This window comes from Carettochelys insculpta, chromosome 9 (genome assembly GCF_033958435.1).
Source record: "Carettochelys insculpta isolate YL-2023 chromosome 9, ASM3395843v1, whole genome shotgun sequence".
NCBI classification, from domain to species: Eukaryota; Metazoa; Chordata; order Testudines; family Carettochelyidae; genus Carettochelys; species Carettochelys insculpta.
In genome coordinates, this window is record NC_134145.1 from 64,613,516 (window position 1) to 64,636,052 (window position 22,537).

The window sequence follows — 22,537 nt, forward strand, 5'->3', positions numbered from 1 at the left end:
GTGGGGGGACGGGACACGGGGCTGGATGCCCCTTGGCTTGGCCCGTTCAGAGCGGGGGGGGCTGTTCCTAGCCAGCCCCCCCCGCACGCTGGGGCCGGGGCCGGGCGGCGGGAACAAGCGCCGGGCAGCGCTGCGGGGCCGGAGTGGGGCGGCCCGAGCCATGGGCCATGGGCCAGATCCACCGCGGGGGCTCACGCCGCGGTACCCCGGGGGGGCCCTGCCTGCGCCGGGCTGGCGACTCCCCGGGGGCCGCGGCCGCCTGCACCTGCCGGGGGCGGCGCCGGGGGCGGGTCGGAGCCTCCCAGCCCGGCTCTGCACGCGGCCAATGGGCGGCGCGGCCGGGCCGGGCTGGGGGCGGCGCGGCGCGGATCGGAGCCGGGCCCCGCACAGCGCAGCCCGCACCCCGCACCCCGCGGCGCGATGGCAGCGCAGTGCCCCCGCTGCGCCAAGGCCGTCTACTTCGGTGAGTGCCGCCGCGCCCCGGCCCCGGCCCGCGGAGCCCTGCGCCCCTCGCGCCCCCTCCCGCCGGGCAGGGGCCGCCGCCGGCTCCTGGGGCGAACTGCAGCTCCCCGGGGCCTCCCTCGCACCCCGCAGTCGAGGAACAGGGGCTGCGAGTCCCCCCCCCCCTCCCGAGAGCAGAGCCCCCCCCCCGCTCCTCCCCTCCCGAGAGCAGAGCCCCCCCGGTCCCCCGCCCCCCTCCCGAGAGCACAGCCCCCCCCCCCCGCTCCTCCCCTCCCGAGAGCAGAGCCCCCCCGGTCCCCCGCCCCCCTCCTGAGAGCACAGCCCCCCCCTCCCCTCCCCTCCCCTCCCGAGAGCAGAGCCCCCCCGGCTCCCTCTCCGCCCCTCCCGAGAGCAGAGCTCCCCCCGCCCCTCCCGAGAGCACAGCCCCCCCCGGCCCCCGCTCCTCCCCTCCCGAGAGCAGAGCCCCCCCCCCCGCTCCTCCCCTCCCGAGAGCAGAGCCCCCCCGGTCCCCCGCCCCCCTCCTGAGAGCACAGCCCCCCTCTCCCCTCCCCTCTCCGCCCCTCCCGAGAGCAGAGTCCCCCCGGCCCCCCTCCTGAGAGCACAGCCCCCCTCTCCCCTCCCCTCTCCGCCCCTCCCGAGAGCAGAGCCCCCCCGGTCCCCCTCCTGAGAGCACAGCCCCTCCCCTCCCCTCCCCTCCCCTCTCCGCCCCTCCCGAGAGCAGAGCCCCCCCGGACCCCTCTCCGCCCCTCCCGAGAGCAGAGCTCCCCCGGCCCCCCCGCCCCCCTCCCGAGAGCACAGCCCCCCCCCTTCCCTCTCCGCCCCTCCCGAGAGCAGAGCCCCCCCGGCCCCCTCTCCGCCCCTCCCGAGAGCAGAGCCCCCCGCCCCGCCGCCCCTCTCGAGAGCAGAGAGCCCCCTGTCCCCCCATCCCTCTCCTGAGAGCAGAGCTCCCCCTCCCCATGCCGCCCCTCCCGAGAGCAGAGCCCCCCCACCCCCTTCCCCGCCCCTCCCGATAGCAGAACCCCCCCCCGTCTCCCTCCCGAGAGCAGAGCTCCCCCCTCCTCCCCTCCCGAGAGCAGAGCCCCCCTGCCCCGCCCCTCCCCTCTCGAGAGCAGAGCCCCCCATCTGTGCCCTCTTTGGGGGCGGGGGGAGCTCTTCGGCTCCCCGACCGGCAGTCAGGGGCTGAGCCCGGGCCCCGCGTGCTCTCCCACCCCCTGGGCTATAGCTGCTGCTGGCGGCCTGGGCGTGGGGCGCTGGGCTCGGGCTCCCTGCGCCCGGCGGAGGCAGTGAAAGGGTCACCGCCAAACCTGGCTGCTGTGGCTGGCGAGGCAGCACCGGCCTTGTTTGTGCCTGGGAAGCTGGGGGGGCTCTGCCCGACCCCTTGTGCCCTGGCCAGGGGATTGGGGTCTGGGCTGTGGGTCTGGACCCTGCCCAGATGGATGGGCATGGCTGACCGAGGCGAAGACGCGGCGGGGGGCAGGCAGGCTCTGAACCTGCTGGGTTCTGTGGCGGGAGCTTTGGGTCGTTCCTGCACCAAGTGAGCTGAGGTCATAGGCCCACTGAAAGGTAGGCAGGGCTGGAAGGGACTGCCAGAAGCCCGCAAGTCCAGCCGCTGAAAGCATCCCCGGCAGGTGTCTGGCTGGCTAGTTCTCCAGACTCTCCAGCCACAGGGATTCTGCAGCCTCCCTTTGAGGTCTGAACTCCCCTGACAGCTGGGAAAGTTCTCCCCAGGTCCAGCTTAGGGCGTGTCTTCGCTGGCAACTCATTCACAAGTGTTTCAGCCCCCCCCACCCCCCCTCCCTGCTCCAGGGCAAAAGCTTTGCTACCCTGAGTACACAGAGGTGGAAGATTTTTGCCCCCCCAAATGCCAACACACAGTGCTTACGCTGCCGGACTTTCAGCGACATGGTAGCTGTGTCATGTAGACGTCCCCTAACACCTCTTTGCTGCAGACTTGTCCTGCTGCTTCTCGTCATGTCTGCATTGGCCTTGGAGAACAAAAGGTCCCTGTCCTCTCTGGCATATTTGAAGACTGTTTATCAGGTCATCTCTCAGTCATCTTTGCTCCAGCCTGGGCACACCCAGGTTTTTAACCTCTCCTCCCAGGACAGGTTTCCTGGCCCTTAGATCATCTGCTGCTCTTCTCTGGATTCTCTCCAGTGCATCCCCATCTTTCCTGAAGTGTGGCCCCCAGAACTCGATGGAGCGCTCCAGCTGTAGCAGCTGTGCCAAGGAGGGCAGGGCAGTTGCACCCGATGAGTTACAGACATTTCCATTACTACACCCCAGACTAGTCACCTTTGTTGCATCAGCTTGTTGGTTCAGATTCAGTAACATCAGGTCCTTTTCTCCAGCACCCCGCCTTCCCCAGCCATTTTTAGCTATACGTTTGGTTTTTCCTTTCTAAGTGAAGGACTCTGTACTTGTCTCTATGCAGTTTCATCTTGTTGAATGGAGACCAATTCCTCAAGGTTGTTTTGTATTCTAATCTGGGCCTCCCCAGAGTGCTTGCAACCCCTCCTAGTTTGGTGTTGCCCACATTAATATGTAAGCAAACTCTTCCAATTCATTATCCACGTTGCGAATGAAAGTATTGATTAGTGCCAGGTATAGGACTGACCCCTGAGAGACCACACTGGAGTTACTCTCCTGGTTTGACAGCAGCCCATCCATGACTACTACTTGAGTATGGTCTTTCAACCAGTTGTGCCTCTCTGCCAGGAATTTCATCCAGACCACATTTCCCTAGTTTGCTTATGAAAGTGTTTTGGGACACGGGGTCAGAACCCTTAGTAAAGTTACCTACTGCGTCTCCCCTCTTATTAGGCCAGTAACCCCCATCAAACAAGAAAATTGGCTTGGTCTGGCATGATCTGTTTGTGACCAGTCCGTAACGGCCAGTCCTTACAACCCTGTCATGCTCCAGGCACTTACAAATTGACTCTTTCATCACTTGTTCCAATATCTTTCTGGAGAGCGATGCTAGGCCTGTGATCATCTGCAGATCTCACTCTGGTCGTGGGCGCTCAGTGGCTTTGATCTGCCAGGGATTGCCAGGCTGGTGGTACAAGAATGCCTGGTTTGGTGGGGAGACATGGCCTTTCCAGAGGCTGGGCAGAGTTGTTCTTAGTTGGACGGGAGAACTCGGCAGTAGTGGGTGGCTCAAATCAGAAACGAGGTCCGGCAGCACCTGTGGACAGCAAAGCACTCAAGTGGAAAGGTGAATGACGTGGCCCCGTCCTCAGTTCCTCATAGTGACATTCAGAGCCTGTCTCAACCCAACCATTTGCAAAGCCCCTATGTGGCTTCGTTCGCCTTTCCTGGACACGTGTGGGATAGGCTCCTCTGAGCCCACCTGTCACCACTGGCTCTTGGGGCACATCACACAGGCTGGAGAGTGGTGTTAGTTTCGCTTGCAGATAGGGAAACTGAGGCACCAAGCAACTTATCTCTTAAAAAGTAGCTTCTGAATTGGGGGTGTCTGTTCTGGGGGCGCTCAGCTGGAGGCAAATTGGACTTGACTCCTAGCGTGCCCTCAGTTCCTGCTGTCTGCAATTGAAGCAATGGCTGCTCAGTACCTGTGAAAATCAAACCCAGGGGGTCTCCAGTGCAGCATCCAGGGCTGGGTGATTTCCCCATCTCACAGAGCTAGGTGTGGCCAAGCAGGGATTAGAGCCCCAGTCTCCTGGCTCCTTGCTGGGCCTCGCTGCCCTGGAAAAGGTACATCTTCCAATACTGCTTTTATTACAAGGCACTATGGGGCCCAGAATGTGACTTGGCACCGTCTGGAGAACTTGCCTTTGACTGACGTCCCTCCTCCAGCCAGTCATGGTGGCTTTACAGCCTTGGCGATTACACCTGAAGATTAGGATCATTTTAAAGCTGGGGAATGACTCTCCCTCACCCAGCTCACTTTTGGATTGAATTGGTTAATCCTGCATTCCAGTTTAGCCTTGGCTAGTGCTGCTTACAGGTGATCCCCAACCTGGAGGGGGGCTTCCATCTCCTTTCCATGACCCACCCCACCCCCGCAGAGAAGCGTGTGACGTACGTCGGAAGCGTCTTTCCTCCCAAGCCCTTGCTGCTCCTGGTTGTTTATTTGGGTAGAGAAATACCACGGGGTTCTGATAGCATCTGAGTGTTCAAAGCTGCGGGCAGGGTTGTGCTCTCATTCCGCTACCGCCATCTCCAAGTAAACACTGAGAAAGAGGAATTTGCTTTTTCTCCCTTTCCAAGTAAATCTCTTTGTGGGGGCGGGCGCGGTGCAGCCCTTGGAGCTCTTCCCTCCTGTGAATCTTTCCCTTTTAAGCTGAAAACACAGGGCCTGTTTTCCTGGCGGCCCCAGACTGGCGTTGGGTCCTTTCTCGCTGCTCTCTGGGGGCCTCTGGTCTCGTGGAGTTGCTGGGTGCTGTTGGCGGGAGGGAGGATACGGAGATGCAGTCAGGGAGATGGGACCATATGGTGCCCAAGCAGAGGTACCAGTGGGAGGGAGGCAGAGGTACTGTGACCTCACAGAGTTCACTTCCAATCTTCACCATCTAGGGAGGGTTTGGCCCAGTGGAAGCATCAGTCCTGCAGAAGGTCGGTGCTCTTTTCCTTCTCTCTGTCTCTCGCCCCATGGTCCCAGGGAGGACAGGTTTATGCCGGTGCTGCACTGCCCTGGAGGGGCCACCCACCCCCACCTGTGCTCATGAGCTGTTTACATGCAGCAGCTGGAGAGAGAAGAGACGCCCACACCCTCCACTTTTGCAACAAGGCCATGCAGAAATCTGCTTGGGCAGAAGACCTCCTTGCCTGCCATGGGACGTGGTGGTTCCCTGGGCCTCTGCTGCCTGACATCCCCTGGTAACCTGGCTGGGGACGTGGCTTCTTGGGGCTCTGTAGGGGAGGCTGTGCACAGAGCCTGTGCTGGTTCTGTGCCAGCCAAGGTGGTCTGTGTGCAAGTGGAGGGAACAGTCAGAGCTGGTGTGGAAATATCTTGCATTTTTGCCATTACCCCATCCCCACTCCAAATATCAGAGCACGTTCCTTCCTCTTGGCATGAGAGAAACCCAAACAGGGTGGGGAAATGACTTTCCAGCCAGATCTAGACCAAATGGTTCAGAAGAGTGGCGGGGGTGAAGGCATTTTACTGCTGCTGGGTCCCAGGGATGTTTTTTATTTGGAACTGCTGCTGCAACTGATAACTGTGATGTGCCCCTTCCTAAAGAGCTGCTTGTTTGGAAGTGTGACTTGCTTGTGATGAATGACCCTTCGCTATAATTAGTGCAGGTGATGAGGGTTGAGACTTCCAGTGGCATGAAAATCCAACCAAATTCTTTTTCTCTCCCCTCCCTTCCTCCACTTTGCTGTGATGCTCGTATGGAAATGGGCAGCTGACCAGAAATAACGGTAACTTTATCGATGGAAAATTAACTTCCAGTTTTCCTGCTGCCTTTTTCTTTGTGGAAAAACCTGGCAGATCCTTCCGCCTGTAACGAGAGGGATGTGGGTGTTTCCTGAATTACTGAATAAGGTTAAAGTGCAGGAAACACAAAAATAGATTTTTTTAAAAAGCACATTGTGGCTTGGGACATTTTTCCTGGGAGCAGCTGGGCCATTTGGTTAATCTAACTTTTTTGTGATGATATTCGTAAGATCCAGTGAATAGTTGTCCATTTAAGTAAAAAATAACTGCTTGGTGCTAATTTTGTGTAGCTGGCTCCTGGACCCTGACTTGCAGATAGCCCATGTTTTGGTCTCTCTCACCAGCACTGCTTTGGTGGTCACAGCCAGCCCCAAGCAAAACAATTGATTTTTTTTCCTAAGCCACTAATGCAAAAGAGAGCTTTTCAGCTGTTTTGCAGGGTCATGGCTGGTGCCTGGGGGGAATCTGACTTGCCTCTCTCCACCTGCTTACAGAGAGAGGACGGCATCTTGCTGCTTTCTCGCTGCAGTGTTTATCGCCGACTTCTGAGCTGAATACACAGTTACGCAGACGTAATATGTAACAAAGACGTGGGATTTATTCGTCTGCTGGAGCCCGAGCAGGCAGATAACAAACAGGCTGCTTTTGTTGCCAGCTGCATTGTTCTAAAGGACCTCATCTGGTGGGGTGTGGGTGCGCAGGGAGCTTTGAGGCAAGGGGGGTAGCTTTCTCTGTGCAGGGAGTGGCGTGGGCTGGCGTGTGTCCACAGGCAGGAGGGGGAAGGGGCCAAAGAGGCCCAGAACTGAGCATCTCTGTGCAGCTGGCAGCAGGCAGCGTGCAGTGATATTGGGGGAGAATCTTGTATGGGTGGAAGGAGGAGCCAGCTGTCTGAGGGCAGCAAGGGAGACCCGTGCCTCAGGTTAGCGAGCGCTGCTGAGTTTGGGGTGGACTCAGGCTCGTGCAGCAGTAACCAACACCATAGGAGCAGAATGGAGGCAAGATGATACCCCGGGGAGCAGCCCACGTTCCCAACAGGCCCGGAAACCCTTGCCAAGCCGCCACTCAGCATCATAGGAAAGGGGACCGAGCAGATGGGGAGTGTGATCCGGGGTGGCTGCCGCTGGCTCTGGGCTCAGTAAGGGGGCCCACCCATTGGTCGGCAGCAAAGTGTCCATCGCCGTCATTGCTACGCCAGTCACTTGTGTATCCGCTTCCTCTTGCAGCTGCATTAGGAATACAAGAGCCTGGCCAGGACGGCTCCCTGGGGTGCTGCGCGGAGCTCTGGGCAGGCTCGTTTACCCTGGAGACATTCACGTTAGAAGAGCAGAAGCAGCTCGGCAATTAATAAGTAACCACTCTCCTTGGACAGAGACGCTTGCTGTTTTCTGATGCCCATGGCCAGCACGTCTCCATCCCAGGCCGGTGCTGCTTGGCTGAGTGTGCGGATTTTGTTTGTACTCACGGTATCGATTTTGTTAAAATATTGCAAGCTCCTGGCTCCTCTGGAGCCCAGCCTGCCGGCGGTGGCCGCACAGTGACTTAAGTGCAGCTGCTTTATGCAGATGGCCTGGGAGCTGCTCTCCTGTGTGGCTGTCTGAGAGGCTGCTCTCTGGACGCGAGCAGCGCAGGAGCCAGGCTTCTAGCAGGGTGCCGTCTGGCTCCTCTATGGGAATACAGGCAGCTGATGGGGATTTAGCTGGGCGGGCCCCAGGGAGCAGGAAGTGGCCCAGAGCTGCAGGGGGGTGACTAGCAAGTTCATAATGCACTTGAACAAATAGTGCTGCAAATGACAGAGTCTCGCGTGGGCCTTCTTCCTGCAGCTGCAGCCCCTCGCCTGCCCTCCCGCCGCCTCGCTGGTGGGCTCGCCGCTGCTTACGAGCGGGCAAGTGTTTCTCTGGCAGTAGCGGTCTGAGGTCCGTGCCGGCGGGTATCCGCAGTGCTCGGGGTGGGGCAGTGTCAATGCAAGCTCTGCCCCCAGGGAGCGTGTGGTCAGAAAGACCAGGTGCCAGTTGCTAACTGCAGTTCATGGCTTCCAAGGCGGAAGGGGACCACTGGGCTGGTCTCAGCAGACCTGCTGTGTGACCCAGGCTGGGGAGCTCCCCTGGAAGGCTCCTAGAGCCCATTTCAGCAGGTAATTAACATGCCTGCTTAATTAAGCACTGGTTCCTACCTGCCTTCCCTCCTGCAATGAGCACAGACGTGGCTTTGCAGGACAGCATGGAAGTGGGGCCGCCTTTCACTGTCTCCTCCCTTGCAGTCCCATCGCTGAGCAGCTGAGAGGCATGCCTGGGAGGAGCAGGAGACTCCCCTGCAAGCCAGCTGGGGTCTGGCTTATCTCGGTTTTTCCATCCCGGAGTGAGCACTGACCCACTGATTGGCAGCAGGTGCGCGAGAGCCTTGCCCCCCCCCCCCCCCCCGTCCTGGGCCACGAAACAGGAGCTGAATCTATAGGCCGTGAACGAACAGCCGGAAGGCAGCTTTGTTTGCTGGTCACTGTCCTGGCAGGAGACCTGGGGATATAGGAGAGGGAAGGGAAGTTACTTCCTTTTGTTTAACTGTAGCACTGGGAGCTTTTGAAGAGTGGGAGACACCCTGCAAACAGAGGGGTGCCTGCACTGCAGGGTGGCAAGGGCCCTTCCTCACCCCGGGAAGAAGGAGACCTCTTGTCTGCCTGGCTCTCTGCAAAACAAAGCAGCAGTCGTGCAGCACTTTAAAGAGTAGCACATTAATGCCTTAGGTGATGAGCTTTTGTGGGACAGACCCACGTCTTCGAATCTGTAGAATTTCCAGTGCAGGCGGACAGTTATATAGCACAGAGGTTCAAAAATGAAATAAAAACTGACAATCAGATACGTGGAACTGAAGGGGGAGAGGACAAGGGGGAGAGATACTAGTTGTCTTGCCTGAGATCATTACGAGTACCAAAGGAAGGGAAACATCCTTGTAATGTGTGAGATAACTGCTATCTCTGTTGAGGCCAAGTGTTAACTGTATGGGATTTGAGTCTGAACCCCAGTTCACACATCTCCCTTTGTAATCTGCTGTTAAAGTCTCTTTGTTGTAGGACGCATATTCCAGGTCTTTAACCGAATAGCCCACCCCATGGAAATGCTCACCGTCAGGCTTATGTGTGTTCAGATTCCTAATGTCTGCTGCGTCCATTCATTCTTTGGCGAAGTGTTTGCCTAGTTTTTCCAATGTACATAGCAGAGGGGCATTGCTGGCACATGATGGCATATATAACAGTGATTGAGCTGCAGGAGAATGAGCCCCTGATCTTGTAATTAGCATGGTTAGGTCCAGTGATGGTATCCCCACAATAAATATGTAGACAAAGTTTGCAATGGGATTCATTGCAAGGAAAAGTTCCAGGATTAACATTATTGTGGTGTCACCTGTGATTGCTAATGAGAATCTTCATTAGGTTAGGATGTTGTCTATAGGAGAGGATGGGTATGTCACCTAGGGCCTTCTGGAGTGTAGCATCATGATCTAGAATAGGTTGTACATTTTTAATGGTGCGTTGCAGGGGTTTGAGTCGGGGGCTATAGGTAATGACAAGTGGCGTCCTGTTATTGGCCTTCTTGGACCTATCTTGAAGTAGTTGGTTTCTCTGTATTAGTCTGGCTCTATCAATCTGGTTTTCACTTCTCCCGGTAGGTAATGCAGTTTTTTGAATGCTGGGTAGAGGTCTTGGAGTGTTCGGTCTCTGTCAGTTGGGTCAGAGCAGATGCGATTGTCTCTAAGGGCTTGACTTGGCTCTCAGCAGCAGGAGGGCTGGCTGCCCTGCACTGGGCGCTGTGTTGGCAAGTGACTGGACTGGCAGGCCCCATCCCTGGTGATGGGCAGCTCTGGGGTCCCCGGCGAATGGGTGGAGTTACTTGTGGGGAGATGGCAGCTCTCCAGCACTTTGCACTGAGATCCACAGGTGTCTGTAAGTGGGGAGGGAGGCAGCCAGGCAGTGCCAGTTACAAGGCTCTCTCACATCGGGATGCGAGAGGTCCCAGGTTGCGGCAGGCCCAGGGAGCTGAGGAGCACGTGCAGCGTGTGTCCCTGTGTGGGCTCCGTGTTTGTAGCAGTGCTTTGGCCAGTGAATTCTCAGTGCCCACATGGAGCTGGGCTCTCCTTGGCACAGGCCAGCCAGTCCAACTGGGCCTTCAGCCCCTCCCTGCTCCTCTTCCCTCCTTGTGAAAGGGGCGTTGGGCCCTGTCTCTCCAGCGCTGTGGTTCCCAGCAGCCAGGGGACACGCTGGAAACCTGGGGCAGGACTCAGAGTTTAGAACTTCCTGCTGGGGCTCGAGAGATGGTGAGGAGAAAGAGCACCTCTCTGCCTCACCCAGCCACAGGACTCCAGAGAGCGGGCCAAGCTCAGGAGCTCCTTGGGGCAGGTTTTGGGGAGAGCGTGGCTCCGCCTGCAAACATTATCCGCCTGGGGCCTCTTGTGCCCGGCCAGGGAACGGGGTGCTCTGAGAGTTGAGCAGGTTCTGCCCGGCCTGAGGTGTGCACAGGCCGTTTGGTCCATTAACTGTGTGCATGCCGGGTTGGGTGGGTCAGCAGCTGGACCAGCCATGGCCCTTTTCCTGTGCTGGGTTGCAAAGTCTTTGTCACTTGCTCAGGACTCGTGCTGGCAGGCAGCTGCTGTGGTGCTTTTATTAATAAAGCAAACCATTGCAAACAGTCCCTGTGGCCCCGCAGCGTGTCCGGGGTGCAGAGTGCATCAGCCAGGAGATGGAGGGGTGGGCTCTGGTGGGCTTGTGCTGGAGAGGGCTCGACAGCGAGCACATGGGCTCCAAATCGGAGAGCACATTTAAAATACAAGGGGTGGCGGTGGCTACATGTCAGGGTCGGCTGGAGGGGATGGCCGAGCTGGTTCCCAGGGAGTGGGTTACAAGTGCCCATAACCCAGCCAGCTGCAATGATTTCCTCCCTCTTGGGGCTGTGGGTTTTCCTGGCAAGTCCTGGTGCTGTCACAGGCTGCGCTGCGTTCCCAGCACGGCGTGCGGAGGAAATCTGACTTGCAGCAGCAGCATGGAACCCTCAGGCCTCAGCATCCATCTCCGCCGTTTTCCAGGCTGCCCACGCGCCTTCTTCTGCTCAGCGATGAACTAGAGGTAATGGATGTTCCCAGACATTTGGGTGCTGGGCTGAAGGCAGAGGCCCCCGGGTGCAAGGGCGGCTCCTTTGGCGTGGTAGCGATTGACGCTGGTATGCGTGCGTCCGCCTGCGTGGCTTTTCCTGACCACAGCTTAGGCCCAAATAAATCTGTTCAGATTTAAGGGGCTGCAGGAACCAGGCTGGTTTTGCAGATACAGACTAACCCGGCGCCTGCCCCTTGTCTTTCATCCCAGAACAAAACCAGGCCAGGCCCAGGGCAGTGGAGAAGAGGCTCCCGCTGCCTGAGAGGGTGTTGTCTCCTGGGGCTCTCCCTGACACCCATGGGGATTCCCCCACGGTGGGACTGGGCCCTCTCCCAAGCTGCTGGGCGCTGCAGAGTCACCTGCACGAGCAGAAGTCCGGGTCAACGTTTTGCTGCCCGCTGCTGAGGCGGGAGGAACGCTTGGTGACGTCTCTTGCTGTCAGGAAAGACGCCCTTGCTGTTGTCCACGTGGTGGGGTCTGGGCGTGTCTTGGCAAAGGGGAAAGGAGACATTTGGAGCAAGTTGGCAGCCACGTTCTCTCACTTGTGGCAGACACGGGGGGTTGTACCCGCCCTGTGCTAGCTGGAGGAGCCCCGGTGTGGCTGGAAGCTGCGTTAGAAGGTGCTCTGTCCCGGTGTGAAATCCCGTCCCTCCACCCGAGACCAGACAGATGGTTAGGGACGGCAGGGTCACAGCCTGACTCCCAGCTCCCCGCCGCTGCCTTCGCCGCTCGCTCGACTGATTGGGGATATTTTTAGCTTGGCTAATCTGGGTCCTGTCAGCAGCAAGAGGGGCCAAGGAGCTGCGCCTGGGGCCAGGAGACTCCTGTGCAGACACAGCTGGTTCAACAAGTTGGAACGGACCCTGAGGTTGTGGCCAGAGCGGGGAGCCCTGAGGCTGGGAAATGCAGGACGTGCCCTGCCAAGGCCCAGAGCATCGGGAAAAGGGGGGCGGGGGCTCTGGATCCGCTCCCTGGTGTGCACAGGGGCCTGTGGCCATTTACAAGGCTCTCATCTCAGCATGTGGCTGCAGGGGCAGGGGTGGGAAACGTTCTCCTCTGTTGTGTACTAGGCTGCACTCTGTCCCACAGATCTGCTGGTCCCCCAGCCCGAGAAGTGGCCGCATCCTTGTACTGCGTCTCCTGTGACTGCAGGGGTTGGTTTCCCCTCTTTGCATGGGCGTCTCGTGCAGCCGCTGGAGGGGGCACAGCTCCCTTTAGGAAGAGTGAACGGGATAGGAAAGCTGCAGGCGTGGTACCAACACAGGCTTAAACGCGTCCTTGGTAGCTGAGTTTAAGACACTCATGGGGTCTCTTTAATGACACGGTTGCATGCTGCTCTGTAGCTCACAGCAATACCAAACAGTTCCCCGGCCCTTCAGCAGCCCCTCCGGACCGCACGCTTTGTTCCTACCTGGGGGTTCCTCACCGGCTGCGCTGTCCTGTCCCGTTGCGTGGGGGTTCATATTGTACCTGAGCTGGCGACTGCTTACGCATGTGCGTGGGAGTCTGCAGAACTGGGGCAGGGGGATGTCACACTTCCGACACCAAAAGCTTTTTTACCTAAAGGCGCCAGCCGAGCTCCGGAGTCCGCTTGCCTTAAGGCCAGTAGAAGCTCCCAGTGACTGCACGCCAGCAGCTCCGTGCAGGACATGGGGTGGTGCCTAGATGCTGTGGTGAAGGGCACATGCTGACAGACCTGTGAGCATTGCTGATGGGCTCCCAGCTGCTCTCTGAGCTGATCAGTGCAACAGCCCCAGCCTGAGCCACTGCAAAGGCACCCAGTGATGTACACAAGAGACTGGGGGAGGGGGTGCCCTGCTTGGAGGTGGGTTGTGGTTGCTTGGGAGCTGAGTGTCTGGGAACACAACCCACACTAGCACACGAAAGCCCCATCGGGCCATTCTCCGGTGGTCTTTAGGCGTGCTGCCGCGAGGCTCCGGAGGGCAATAGGAAGCTGCTTCTCTGGGAAGGGACTTGTTTTTCCCTACTGTTACCCTGACGGCTCCTTGGCTGGGCCGTACCCAGTGTTCTGCGTCCAGGGGCCTGGCTTGGCCCTGCAGAGCTTGCTAGGGAGGCAGCGCAGAGCTCAGTATGTCCGGATGGAGGACAGCCTGCTGCAGCCCGTGGTCTGCCTTCGACATGACGTGGAGCGTGTTTTTGTATCATGCAGCACTGCTCATCCCAAAGGCTGCCACGACGCACCCCAGAATTCACAGAGCTGTAGACACGCCTATCAAGTGAATCTGTTACTGAAATGCGCCCACTTCTGGGGTGGAGTGAATTGAGTGCTTAGCAGCAGCTCTGCACAACAGGTTAGAACAAGAAGTGCCCAGATCGCACAACCAGTGCAATGCGATTTAATAGAGAGGGTGTGACAGCCCTGTGAAAAATAATACAGACATTGCACTGGGCAACTGCAGCCGATTCCCTGGGACAGGAGGGAAATAAATGGGTGAGGAATTCCCAGACACACGAGCTGGAAGAAGAGTGCACAAAGCTGGTTAAGGCTTGGAGGGAATGGACGAAGGCAGCATAAAAGCAGCCTGCTTCGCTGCTGAGTGCCAGTGTTATTGGACAGGAACTAAGATGAAATTCCAGCTCAAGCATCTGGGACAAAGTAATCGGAAAGAGCTATTCCACAGGCGTGGGAAAGCCACGACAGACCTGGGGGTAGCACTGGAGTGCAAGCCAGCCAGGCAGCGTGGCTGCCAAGGAGGCCCGCGCAGTTTCAGGCTGTGGAGGTCCCACTTCAGGCTCGATTCAGGTCCCACTCGCACAGCTGGCTGGAATCACGTGCTGGGAGGCCTTGCTGATTGCTCCCCACAGAGGTGACTGTCCCTTCTCCACGGGTGAGGCCGTACTAGGAGAAGCTTTGTGCAGGTCTTGGAGGGACTTCAGAGAGAGCGTAACAATGGGGGCTCTGGGCCGGGGGGATTGAATTACGAGCTCCGTCTGCCTTGGCTGCACAGACTAGTGGGAGACCTTAACAGCCAATGAGTATCTGCAGATGGGAGGTGAGAAGGAGAGTGAAGTTGGTTGGAGAGGTCCCAAGAGGTTGCGGTGGGAGGATAATGCAGCTGAGTGTCAGGAAGGGGTTCTTGATGGAGGGTCTGTTGGGCGCTACAGTGAGGGCCGGGGTGGAGACCAGTCCCGTGACTCATATCGAACGGGAACCCTGGCGAGGTGTTCGGTAGGACAGCCCCCATGGGGTGGGAGAGGGGCACAACCTGACCTCAGAGGTCTCTTCCGTCTCCGTTTCCTAGGGGTTGCTGAAAGGAGATGGGGAGGAAGGCCTGGCTGGGTGCCAGGGGCTGGGACCAGGAGACCTACGTGTGTGGGGAGCCTTGGCTTTCCCAGCCAAGCGGAGAAGCTGGCCGGGGTCTGTTGCTCACGCTGGAGTCTCCAGCCGACGGGACCCAGCCATTGGCAGTGACAGGAGACAAGGGGCTTGTCATCTGGCCTGTGCAGGGGCTTTGCTGGCTGTTCTGCTGCCAATGGAAGTAGCTGATGAGGTTCTCGGCTGCCTGGTGCTTCTGTGGACTGTCACTTCGAACCCCCTGGCTCTAGGGCTGGAAAAAGAGGGGCTGTTCCTTAGTGAGGGCTAGCGCCAGCCTCCAATGGGGGCCCCAGGGTACAGTGCTGGGTGGCTTATTCAGGGCAGGAAAGGCGCAGAGGGAAACACACTGTCCACGGGCCCAGGAGACGACAGCTCCTCTCCGGTGAAGGTGGGCGGACGAGCTAATCCCTTCCAGGTCCCAGCCTGTGGAGCTGCAGGGCCTGACGCTCCCCTCCCTTTGCGACTCAGCCGTGCGAGGCGCTTGTGCCTGGCGAGAAGGGAGGCCACCTGGCCTGAGGCTGGCAGGGTAAAGACGGGCAGAGTCTCCTTGTCTCATGGGGTGGGGCTTTCAGAACAAGCCCTCGGCTGACAGCTTTCCTCCGATAACACGACTCATCCGGTAATCTGGCAGTCTGCGTTTTCCTCTCAGCCCTGCGCAGCGTGCTGCTTCCAGGAGTGCGGTGCCCACTCACTCATGCCTGCCCTGCCGGCTCGGCCTTGCACTCACACACCTTCGCGCAGCTGGTTTGGAAAGGCAGCCGGGAACCCGATCCCAGAAAGCTGCTTGCCTTACACCTGGGAGTAAGGAGGGTGGGCGACCCAGCTGGCGAGGGGAGGGGGATGATGAAGGGCAGAAGGACCCTTGAAACCGTCTGTGGCATGGCAGAGTTCCCCCCTCCACACACTCCCAGCTTAAAAGCCGTCGCTTTGCCCATTTCCCCCTTGCTGGCCAAGGCTGGGTGTGCATGGCACAGTCCATAGCCTGTGCTTGGGCCAGGCGGCAGGCGAGTTGTGGGCCATGCAATGGTGGTAACCTGGTAATGTCCCGGCTGGTGGTGGGAGAAGCTCTCTTCCAAGCCCAGCGGCACCAGGGGTGCCCTTGGAATGGCTGCAAACTGCATGTTGCCCTGTGAAATAATTCCTGGAGCCTCTTGTCTGAGCCTCACCAGCAGCTGCCGCAGGCACAGCCGCTCCTGTCCCCCAGCAGCAAGAAGCGAGGGCAGGCAGTGTCTGTGGATGGCCTGGGCTCCCTTGGGTTGCGGTTCAGCGGAGCGGGAGCCCGTCCCAAGGGCCGTTGTTGCGTGATGCTCAGATGAGCACGTAGCTCCTGGCCACCCAGCTGCGCGCTCCGTACCGGTGCCCAGGGCAGAGGGGGCCCGGGAAACTCGCTCTGTACAGGCAGCGTTCCCACGGGGGCAGAAGGGCCATTCCCTCCTGCCCCCAGCGTTGCAGCCTGGCTGTCGGCTTGCTTTGCACCGCCCTCTTCTGAGGGGTGCAGCCGCTCCCGCGGTTTTTCCCTGGCTGTCCTCTGGGAGCCAGGTCACTGGAGCAGAGAGAGACCTAGAAGAGGCGGGAGTGGCGCCTGCAGCGGGTCAGGGGTGCTGGGTGCAGCGGGGTAAGCAGTGCGGTGCTGTGCTGTGCTTGGGCAGAGGGAAGTGCAGCCTGGCCTGTCAGCTCCTGCTCCCTTGACCCCTGCCTGGTAGCGCGCGTGGGAGTCCCACTCCCAACAGGGTGGCGGGATCCGGAAAGCCGAGGCACTGAGCTGCCTGCGCGTGGAGTCTCTCGTCCTCGCCGTGGGCAGCGGCACAAGGGCGCTCCCCCACGGTGCATGCAGCACAGGGAGGCGAGGCAGGCGCTGCCGTGCTGCTGCTGGGAGGCCTGAAGCTGCGTGGGCCCCTCAGGAGCCCCCGTCTCCAGGGGTCGCTCTGCCCCTGCGCGGCCGGCGTGGGGGGAGGCTGAGAGCCGTGAGCACAGCTGGCTGGTTCGTGCCGTGTGGCCCCTGAGCGCGGAGGAGGACAGGTGGGCGGGCAGGACGTCTGAGCCGGAAATTGGTGGAGCCCCTTTGGCCCGGGGAACACCAGCCGCGCAGAGGAGCGAGCGGGGGGCTGAGCAGCAGAGCTCTCTAGGCCCCTCTCTCAGCTCCTGCTGGGCCCAAAGCTCTTGGGCCTGGCGGAGGTCTGGTGGTGGGAGTGGCAGGGCCTTTATCCCAGTGGGTGTCTGCTCATGGCTGTGCTGCGGCTGAGTGCCCCACACAGCCGCCCAGGGGGCTGGCCCCAGGGATTTGCGTGCCCACTGGTGCCGGCCGGGAACTGCGGTAGCTGTGTATGAGGCACAGGGCGGGATGGGGCCTGGAACAGTGATGGGGTGGGTGCTCCAAGCTGGGCCGGGAGGGAGGAGGAAGCCCCCACCGCCCTGGGCGCTCTGAGCTGACCTGTGGCAGGCTGGTGTTGGGGGGCGGGACGCTACGCCAGGTTTGTGAGCCCAGCAAAGAGGCGGTGCGTTGCTCGTACGTCCAGCCTGGCCCCGTCCCACAGGCCTCAGTTTTGGGCTGGGTCTGAGTTCTGGGGACAGCCCCAGGAGGGTTTTCCAGGCCACCCCTTGGCATGTGCCCTGGGTCATCCCCTGCCCCTCCCTTCGGCAGGCTTCTGCCCGCCCGCTGTGGGAGGAGAGGGCGCAGGACTCGCTGGCTGGGGAGCCAGGAGTAGGGACAATAGGCCTGATTCACTCAGCAGGGCGAAGCTGCCTGTCAGTCCTCTGAGCGCTGCGCGGCCCTGGGAAACGCGCATCTCTCAGGGCTGGGCAGCGGGGCCTGTCAGAAGGGTGGGGCTGAGACCACTGCTGGCAGGCTGCATGCTGGCCTTTCCAGGGTGGAGCTTAGGAGTCAGGAGTGCGAAACTTGCTGCACCAGCTCTCTCTGACTGTAGGCAAGCTGTTCCCTGGTGCGGTGCCCCAGTTTCTCCCTTGGTAAAATACAAGGAGGAGTTGGGGCTATGTATGCTGAGCTGCCCTGGCTCATGGCTTGGCACAGGAACGCTTACAACGAGGGCTCAGTGTCTCTCTTTCTGCTCATGTAGTAACACAGGGTGGGGGGAGTTTAGGGGGTTGGGGTTTGAATGATTTTTTTCCTTTTTGCACCTCCAGGGCAGTTGTTGCAGGGCCTCAGTGTTCCCCAGCTTAGAAGAGAGTTGTTGTTAGTGGCTGCCCTGGTTCTGTCCTGGGCGAGTATTGCTACCTCAGGTGAGGTAACATGCCCAAGGCCAGCTATCTCTGCTGTGTCAGGGCAGTCTTCTGCTGGCCAGGGTGCTGGCCACAGCAGCTCTGCTCATCGGACGCCTCGCTGTGAGATCCAGCTGAGGCCCCGGATTAATTTCCTAGCTGGGGATCTGTGATCAGCGACGATTGGCCGCCTTCCTCTGAAGACGGTGGTGTCGTTTGCAAGAGGTGACGTTGTGGAAGAAAAGTTTGGAAGTTGAGTGCATCCGTCCCCGAGCCACAGCTTTGACCCCTTGACTGACTGCAGCGTGTGATGTCCCAGGCTGCTGGGGAGTGAGGTGCTTTCCACCGCTGCCAGTCAGCGGGTTTGCTGGTAGCCCTCCTTTTGGAGGTTCTGTGCAGGATGGGTGTGGTGTCTCTTCTGAGTCGCGTCTGCGCTGGTGGGTCTGGCTCAGGGGAGGGAACAGGGAGTTCTTCCCTGCTGCACGCTGTGCAATGAAAACCACATTGCAGCGTGTTCGGAGTGGCTCCATTTCCCTTCTGGAGGGAACAGAGCTTCTGTGCTGGCAGCTGGCAGAGCGTGGCCGGACCCTGGGAATGGAGCATTACCTCACTGCCGCCTCCTGCGCGGGAAATCTGGCTGCTAAGTGCAGAAGTCGGGTGTCTGGCCTGGAACGGGGCTTTAAAAACCATTTTTTCCCGGTGTATGGCTGCTGTAGGGTGGCTTGTGGGCAAGGTGCAGCCCCAAAGCACAGCAGCCTGCTCCTGGTGGCTGCTGCTGGAGCCGGGCTGCCCCCCTGGTGTTGGGCCCAGGGACCCCAGCTGACTCTCATGTCCCTTCACGCGAGGGGGAGGGCAGCAGATTTTGGCCCACCCCACCTGCTCGGGTGGCTGGAGTGTGTTTCAGGTGTGGTGGCAGGAGCCTGGAGCTAGGCGTAGCCCAGTGCCTCAGGCGTGTGCAGATCTGTTACCGTATCGTCTGCTTCCAGGGGTACCCGCTTACTCGCCAGAGTCTCTGCACCGGTGGGAAGGAATTGCGGGCTCCAGCTTGGCTCCTCTGTTGGTCCCTTTTGGCAGACTGGTGAGAGGTGCTACTGCAGCCGAGGGCTCGTGTCTGCAGGCGGGATGTGTCCGAGTGGACAGCCCTCCAGCACAGACAGCGCCTGCCGGGCAGCTGCGGCCCTCTCTTCCCTGCTGCGGGAGTGCCCTGGAGTAAGGGCAGCAGGGAGCGTTTGGCCATCTAGCCTGACGTGTGTGCCAGAGGGCACTCAGCGCCGTGTTCCAGCCCTGGCAGCATTCGGAAGGGGCAGGGTTCCCTGCTAGCCGGGAGCGGCAGTGTCGTACAAAGCCCATGTCTTTTCCAGGCGCTGAGAGCGGCAGGCTGTGGCTGTAGCAGGGCCCAGATCTCAATCAGCCAGGGCAGAACTTTAGCATAAAGGAAGTGGTAAGGTTCCGGGGCCGTGTTTCCATCGTGCTCCGTCAGTGGCGCACAGGGACAGGAGCCCAGCGAGAGGGCCGTGCCCTCGGGGGAAAGGACGGTGCCAGGCTGTGCCGCATACGGGTGATCCCCTCTGGGCCTGTGAGCGCTGAGAGTGACCCTGGGACTGGCGTCTGGGGCTAGACATTGGGTACGTTTCAAGCACGCGGATTTCACGGTGCCGCTCTGCTGCAGACGGGAGGCAGGACGGGAGCTGCATTGGTGAGGGGCTGGCTTCAGATGTCAGGAACCAGGCGCCAATGAAGAAGCTGGTGCAGCAGATGTTATGGTCCACACGCAGCACTGCTCCATGCAAGGCGCCGCTGGGCAGCTCCGCAGGCCCTTTCTCCCTCAGTCTCTGCAGCCTGGCTGGCAAGTCAGGGACGATTTGCAGTGGGACAAGCCAGCCTGGCCTGGCATGGGAGCCCCTAAGCCTCGGCGCCCTGGGGTGCTGTGAGCCAAGTTTCTGTTCTGCAGCAGGTGTGTCTGAAGTCTGGAGTTTTCCAAGCATCTGGCAGGGCCGTGGGAGTTGCTGAGATGCACCAGGGAGTGTGCTCAGACCCGTTCCCTCTGAATCAGCAGCGTGAGTGCCGCCGCCCTGTGCTGGCGGTACTCCAGGGAACGCCGTCGGAGCATTGGGCACCAGCGAAAAGCTGAGTGCCGACCCAGGAAGGGATGCTCATGACCAGCTGTCTGCAGTGGGCCAGCTGCGAGCAGAGCAGGTGCTGTGTGGGTGTGTGAAGCTCAGTGCGCTCTGTAAGCTGAGCCCTTGGGCAGGCACCCGGCAGCCTGGGTTTCTCCATCCTCAGTCCACAGAACAAAAATTATTCCGCCCGTGGATGGAACAATTTGAGGGACCTGCTGGCTGGGCCTGGGGCTGTACTCCTGGGTCAGTCTGGGTGGTTGTGGAGCTGTTGGAGCACCTGGGCTGTGACTCCGGCTGGTCTGGGGCAAGCAAAGGGGGCTGGAAAGGAAAAAGCAAAACGCCCCCCCTGAGAGCGAGGGGACGTTCGAAGCCTCTGTCCCGCACTGTCTGCACCGAGCGACGCGTCGCACCCGCCCATGGCAATGTGCCCTGAAGTCCAGCTGCTTCCCGCAGGATCCCCCGGTGGGGGCCAGGCAGGGTCAGAAGCCAAAGGCTGGGGCTGGGTGGCGGGGCCCTGCCAGTTGGCGCTAATGATGGGAGACTCGGGCTGATGAGTGACAAACACGGTTTCTGAGACTGGACGTGCTCCTGGAGCAGGACTGGCACGTCTCAGAGCCCCGCGGGCACTCGCCTCGGCCTCGAGAGGGGGTTGAATTATTTATGGCCGTTGCCGGCCAGGGTGAGCACTGGGGGTGTGACCGGGAGCAGCGTGGTAACGTGAGACTCCCAGCAGCGCGTCTCTGCTCTCTGCTGACTGGAGGGGGAGGCTGAGTGAGGGCCTGTGGGGTCTTCGGTAAATGCAGGTGGGTGCGGAGGAATGGGGTGGCCCAGGCCGGTGTCAGGCTGCCCAGAGTGCAGGGTAACTCCCCACGTCGGAGCCAGGAACAGAGTGCTGGGCTCCGGCTTGGTCTGACCCTGGCGGGCAGAAAGAGGGAGCTGCTTCTCGCTGACTCCTCTGTGCTGCTGGCCCTAGACCCAGACCCAGACCCAGACCCAGGGGTTTACCTGGCAAGTGCCCTGCTGCTGTTCAGACCGAACCCCTGCCTGTTTCTCTGCTGTCAGAACACGCCGGGTGCCTTTCTACTCCCTCGTTTCCAAGGGTGACCCAGTCTCTCTGGGGCTGTTTCGTGTCCATCACACATCAGGGCAGCTGGGGCTGAGCTCCTCAGCCTGGAACCTGAGGGCGGGAGGCAGAATGGGGCCGTGTGGGCCATGGTACCGTGGCAAGGGGGCCCAAGTGGACAGCCTGTAGCCTGGCACCGTTGGTTCTGGTGCACGGCTGTAGAGGTGGCCCTGGTGGCAATGGCGGCGGGTGTGCGTGCCTATGTTGTGTTGGGTGGGTGGGCATCTCACTGCACACCGGGCCCTGGATTACGTGGGGCTGCGTAAAGCCTGTGCTGTCACCGCCCCCAGGGAGGACTGGCTGGATCTGGGATCTGATTTGCCCCAGACTGGCCTGGGAAGAGACTCCCTGCAGATACTGCGCTGGTTGAAGGCTCCGCCTGTTGCTTGTTGCCGACAGGGTCGTGGCGAGGGGGTTCGGTCTCTGCTCTGTGCCGTGGCCAAGGCTGTAGCCGGGAAGGGGCCGTGCTCGTGTATTTATAGAGCAGATATGGCGAGTGACAGGAAATGGGAACTCCTGTTTTTGCTCTCTGGTGATTTATAGGGCTCTGAACACAAATGGGACCTCGGTGTGCTGGAAGTGGGCTTGGGTGGCTCCAGCCTGTTTCCTCTGCTGTGTGTGAACAATGCAGCCTGGAACACTCGCCTGTGAATCCGCTGGCCGACCGCCTGGCGAAGAGGGGGGAGCTCAGGGCCATTGTTCGGAGCAGGATAGGGGGCTGATGAACACCAGAGGTCAGCCTCCCCAGGGCCTTGGCTGCCCTGGGCCCAGCCGGGTGAGCGCTGTGGTCTCCAGCGGGCCACGCGGCATGCCCGCGCCACGCCATGCTGAGGGGTGGGGTCTCCATGGTGTCGAGATTTAGCAGGTCTCCTGCTCCCCAGTTCCCCCTTCCTGCTGGAGTCTCCCCTGCCCCCTGGTCCTGAGACAGCGTGAGGGTCTCTGAACCCTTCAGCAGCCTGAGTGCATGGAGGGTCTCGGCAGGCCCCTTGAGGGGATGTGGTGGTGGTGGGGGGGCTCTGAAGATCACTCCTCCCATCCCTATTCTTTCCACTTCACCTCCCACCACCAGGCTGGGCTGGGCTGGGCTGGGCTGGGTGTGGAATTGCCCGTTGCAGAGGGTCCTGCTGGGCGCTCGGGTCGCTCACTGCCTAGCGAGACGGTGTGTTTGCCCCCCGGTCTCAGGCCTTCCCCGGTGAGAGGTGCTAAGTCCCCCGCTTCTGGTGTTAGCCCACTGTCGTTGGGAGCATGGGCTTGGCCACCCTTCCCGTCCGCTGGTGAGGGGTGCGCCTGGGCAGTGGTGGGGCCAGGCCTGCTCGGCCTCGTGAGCAACCAGCCGGAAAGGTTCCAAGGCCGCCGGGCCGGGCTCGGGCGAGGAGGGGCCTGCTGCGCCTGGCCGGTGGCTGGGCTGTGATGGAGACAGGGCCATGGGGGAGCCACGTGGCGCTTTGGCTGCGGTTCCTGGCGCTGAGAGGGAGCGGTGGGCAGAGGAGAATTCCTGACACCTGCTGCTGAAATTCAGCCCAGGGCTTCACCTGCCCTTCCCTCTGCCGGGACACGGGTGCTTGTGCCATTCCTGCCGCCATGCCGGGCTCTGCGAACAGCTTTCGTGCTCCATTTCCCCTCCCGGGAGGCCCGTAGGCGCCCGGTAAAGCCAGCCAGGCCGTGTGCGCCGGCCTGTGCTCCGGCTGCGCCCCAGGGCAGGGGAGGCTCAGGCGCCATGCTCCCTTCGGACAGTGCT

The 22,537-nt window shown here is 60.4% G+C and overlaps 1 protein-coding gene across 1 annotated transcript in view; it reads left to right on the forward strand.

The window, feature by feature from the left end:
* The first annotated feature begins 307 nt into the window (after nt 1-307).
* Nucleotides 308-22,537, forward strand: part of CRIP2 (cysteine rich protein 2) — a 41,906-nt gene continuing 19,676 nt past the window's right edge. The window contains exon 1 of the mRNA XM_075002899.1: nt 308-463. Coding sequence (XP_074859000.1) covers nt 421-463 — 43 coding nt within the window. The 5' untranslated portion in view covers nt 308-420. The remainder of the gene's footprint in view (nt 464-22,537) is intronic.